This window comes from Cannabis sativa, chromosome 3, assembly GCF_029168945.1.
Source record: "Cannabis sativa cultivar Pink pepper isolate KNU-18-1 chromosome 3, ASM2916894v1, whole genome shotgun sequence".
NCBI classification, from domain to species: Eukaryota; Viridiplantae; Streptophyta; class Magnoliopsida; order Rosales; family Cannabaceae; genus Cannabis; species Cannabis sativa.
In genome coordinates this window covers 45301975-45306876 of record NC_083603.1, presented here as the reverse complement: position 1 = coordinate 45306876, position 4902 = coordinate 45301975, and the positions used below count along the sequence as shown (strand labels likewise).

The 4902-nt window shown below is 31.0% G+C and overlaps 1 protein-coding gene across 1 annotated transcript; it reads left to right on the top strand.

Moving 5' to 3' along the window:
- Positions 1-329: 329 nt before the first annotated feature.
- Positions 330-2275, top strand: LOC115710216 (cytochrome P450 71A9). The gene is made up of 2 exons (XM_030638561.2): positions 330-1489; positions 1573-2275. Exons 1-2 carry the CDS (start codon positions 479-481, stop codon positions 2194-2196), a joined length of 1635 nt encoding a protein of 544 aa, XP_030494421.2. The 5' UTR covers positions 330-478; the 3' UTR covers positions 2197-2275.
- Positions 2276-4902: the final 2627 nt, after the last annotated feature.

The window sequence follows — 4902 nt, the reverse complement described above, 5'->3', positions numbered from 1 at the left end:
ATCTCGGAGGTAGTCGGGTCTCACAGTGGTCGTCTGTGTAGGCGGTGAGGGGTAGGCGATCTGTGTAGGTGGTGAGGGGTAGGTTCAATTTTGGTGAGGGTGAGATGTTGAGAGAGAACCAAGAGAGATAGAGGAAGAGAGAGAGTTGAGGTTTGAAAATGAGAGGGGTATTTTTGAGTTTATTATAAAGTGACCATATTTTTTAAATTTTGAAATGCATTAGTTTAGGCATAGAATTTTAAGGTACTTTAGGAATATTTTTTCAAATATACTGTAGTTATTTAAAAGAAATAATTACACAAACTATTTTTTTTTTTTTTGTGACCTGGTCATGACTATTTTTTTTTTCTAACAAAAAAAAGACTATTTTTTTAATATTATTCATTGCATCTATCATAAATATGACGTGAGTGTATATAAATATAAAAAGTTATATTTATGTCTATGTATCTTTCTATTTATATATATAAAAATATATATGTATAAGCTTTACCAGAGGTTTCCAAAAATGACTATTATTCTTCCTACATCCATAAAATATATTTTCTCCATGGCTACTTCTCTTCTTTGTGTAATAGTACCCTTTATCTCAATAACAATATATCTGTGTTTTCTCAAACAGAGGAGAAAACTAAACCTTCCTCCTGGTCCTATAAGGCTACCCATCATCGGAAACCTCCACCAGTTGCTAGGCAACACCTTGCCCCATCAAACTTTTGGGCGACTTTCTCACCAGTACGGACCAATCATGTTCTTGCAACTCGGCTTCATACCAACTCTTGTGGTCTCCTCTGCACAAGTAGCTAAAGAAATCTTCAAAACTCATGATATTATCTTCTCTGGAAGACCGGTATTGTACGCCGCCAAAAAGCTCAGCTACAACTGCTCAGCCGTCTCATTCGCTCCTTATGGCGATTACTGGCGCGAAATGAGAAAGATTGTTATGTTAGAACTTCTTGGTCAGAAGAGAGTTCGAGCTTTTCAGAGTGTGAGAGAAGAAGAGGTCAAAACTTTGATCAAAACTGTAACTAGTATTTCTACTTCTTTGAATTATTCTGGTGTTGTTAATCTCAGTGAACTTATGGTTACTTTGGCGAACAATGTTGTTTGTGGAGTTGCTTTTGGAAAGAAGTACAATGGTTCTTATTATGATGGTGGTGATAGTGAAAATAATGGGAAGAGTGGTGGAATTCGAGAGTTACTTCATGAGACTCAGAATGTACTTGGTGGGTTTTGCATGGCTGACTTTTTTCCACCATGGTTAACTTGGATTAACAAGTTTAATGGTCTTGAAAGAAGGCTTAACAAGTGTTTTAGAGACTTGGATAACTTTTATGATAAAGTGATTGAAGAGCATTATCATCATTTTGATCCTAATCATAATCAAACTAAACATAATGAAGATGTTGTTGATGTTCTGCTTCAACTTCAGAGGGATCCAAACCAAGCCTTAAAGATCAATAACAACCAAATCAAGGGTGTTATAACTGTATGTAAATATTCTACACATTTTCTTTTTTACTAGTCTTCTCTTTTTGTAATTCTATTTGATTAATAAATATGTATATGCAGGACTTATTCATTGCTGGGACTGATACAACATCAGCATCACTAGTATGGATAATGGCAGAGCTGATGATGAATCCAGAAGCCATGAAAAGAGCACAAAAAGAGGTGAGAGAAGTTGCCAATGGAAAAGGGTTTGTAGAGGAAATCCAACTTTCAAAACTAAACTACATAAAATTAGTGATCAAAGAAGGATTGAGGCTCCACCCACCAGTACCATTACTAGTTCCAAGAGAAACAACAGAGTTTTGCAGAGTAAAAGGGTACGACATTCCATCTGGAACAAGGGTTTTTGTCAATGCAGGAGAGATTGGGAGGGACTCAAATCATTGGGAAAAGCCAAATGAGTTTTGGCCTGAGAGGTTCTTGGAGAGCTCATCATCATCATCAATTGACTATACAGGAAAACATTTTGAGTTATTGCCTTTTGGTGTTGGAAGGAGAGGGTGTCCTGGGATTAACTTTGCTGCTGTGTTGATTGAGCTTGCACTTGCTAATCTTTTGTGTCGTTTTGATTGGGAACTTCCCAATGGAATGAAAAGACAGGATTTGAATATGGAAGAAGTGTTTGGTCTAACTATGAATAAGAAAATCCCTCTATGCCTAGTTGCTAAGGTGGTTGATTTTTGAGTACTTGTACCGTAATACTCTTGTATACAATTTCTAAATGACTTGTCAATTAGGACAATGCAAATTGATTTTTGTCAAATTAATTTTGTTAGGACCGTATACTTCCAATTAGATATATATCGTCGTATAAAATAAAGTCCATAATTAGCTGCCCATTCAAATAATATTACTTTTTTTTTTCTTCTATGATAAGATATTACTTAGATTTTGCGTGTGTCAATGAGAGCCTAATCCTAACCATAAAAAAAAAAAATATATGAGTCGTGCATAAAAATATAGATGTGTACGTAACAATTTTAGTAGGCGCAGCACAGCGTATGAACCCGCAAGCTTGCTAGCATAATGTTGTGCTCAGATTTATATGTGATTTATTTTGGGTGACTTGTTTTTCTTAAATAGACAACTCTTTCATTATAAGGGCTCAAATTTGTACTTTATATTTTTATTTTTATTGCAATTGATGAGTTAATTAATAAAATATATGTGCATTTATAATTTTAATTATTTTTATATTATTTTTTAATCATAATTACATATAATTATATTAGTACTTCTATTTAAGAATACTCTTGGGCTCAAGTAAATTATATTCTAATTAAGATGTTATAACTAAATAGAATTATACTAGAAAAAAAAAATCAAAACACCGAAAAATATCAATATAACAACAATAATAATAAACAATCTTTAATATTATATCATAATAGAATTATTTTTGAGTAAATATAATATTTATACATGTATTATAATTTTTAATAAAATTATTAATTCTACATACATAAATTTATAAAATATATGTATATATATTTTATTAAGATATAGTTATTCTTATATAGTAGTATACTTTCTTAATGCGAGATTTAAAAATATATAATAATTACAATTTAGAAGTTATTCTTATTAATAATTGGCTCGAATTTGGACTTAATTTTTTATAACAAATTAGAGGTTATTCTTGAATAGAGTATTCTTAAATAGAGATTCTTGTGTATATAAAAAATAAGTATAATTATTAGAATTTAAATATTTTTATTACTTAATTGATAAATAAGTAATATTATTTTATTACTATTTATCATTGTTGCTATTTATCAATTAAAACAATAATATTTATCATTGTTACAATTATTATATTATCAGGCTTTTTAATGTATCGTGATTTTGAGCTAATCTATTCGTGCTTACGTCTCATACTTTCAGACTTGTCAATTTGTGTCGTGTCATGCCTAAGCCTATATTTTTCGTGTCGTGTTGTACTGATTCGCAACATTGTGTCGTGTCATGCCTAAACCCATAGTTTTCTGTGTCGTGTCATGCTCAACCAAATAATTTTCATGTTGGGGTCGTGCTCATGCGTGCCTCTTGGGCTCGTACCAGTTTCGTATTGTGTCAAAAAGTCTGACCCATATTTATAATACTAGGGTCCATATGTATACTATGTTTCTTAGTCCTAAATACTTAATTTGTGAGGTGATACATAAGCTTACTCTTTGTTTTTGAGAATTAGCAATTATTTATAAAAGAAAATTAGACATCATGATCATTACAAATAATATTTGTTGGAATAGTTGGCACATCAACCATATCAGTTAAGTTTTGGACAAACACCCACTTAGTGACATTATGAGCCACAAAATTACACAATCTAAAAAATAAAAGCAAAATTGCAATTCAAAAAGTAATTAAAGAGTAGTCTATTACAATTTAGGACGTAGTTATTGTTGGGCTTTGTGCCCTAAATAAAACTCTATTTCAATGTAATTTTTTCTATCCAATTATCAATAAAGAAACATATTTATTTTCATTACTTATTTAATGTGTTATTTGGTTCATATGATCATTTATTTATTTATTTGATTTATAAATTCATCCAAATCCTTATTACATTGATATTCTTGTTTATTGTGTTGTCAACACAGTGGAAAGTAATCAAGATTGTGTGATTAAATGTATTCCTATGATATATTAGTACCCAAGATTTAATTGATAGGATAATCTACAATGTAGTTTACTTGCACCTTGGATAATTATTATGTCCTTTCCAGGACATTGGTTAAAATAAGCTTGGATTGGATGTATGGAGTATGCATCTGAAGGAACCGATATTGAACTTGGATAAGATATAATAAGCTTACCGTAATATTGATTCAATTCAATATCACCTAGTTAATCTTATATCAAATGATCTTAATCTTGAGATGGTTAGGTTCTAATTTAATTGTATTATTTGTGTTCTTCAATATGTTCGTTAAAGTCGACCAATGGTTCTTCTCGTGACATATAGATTAAGGACATGGTAGTTCAATTGAGTAGGAGCGCTAATCATAGATACAGAATCTATAGCTTCTATCTGGACATAGAAGTGAAATGATGATTTCCTTCGAGCTTGGCTTAATAGAGATAAATAGTTGAGCGCTCATTTCAGTGATTATATTAGTTCACTGAAATATCATTTATAGGTAGCTAAGTGTTTTAAGGATAAAATACATTGAATGGTGTAACGGTAAATTTGTCCTTACTCAATGTAGATCATCTATAGAGGATCATTGATTATTATGATTATAATATATGGATAATTCATAGCGTATCTATATCGTAGAGCATATAAAGCGTTCTATATAATTGAGAGTGCAATTCCAAATCTATAGTGGTGCAAGGAGGAATTAGTAAGTTAGAGAATTTACTTGGTAAATTCTAGATCTGCTT

Coding starts and splice junctions, on each gene's coding strand:
- LOC115710216 (XM_030638561.2), top strand. CDS start 479: ATGTATAAGCTTTACCAGAGGTTTCCAAAAATGACTATTATTCTTCCT. Junction 1,490..1,572: donor AAATCAAGGGTGTTATAACT/GTATGTAAATAT, acceptor ATGTATATGCAG/GACTTATTCATTGCTGGGAC.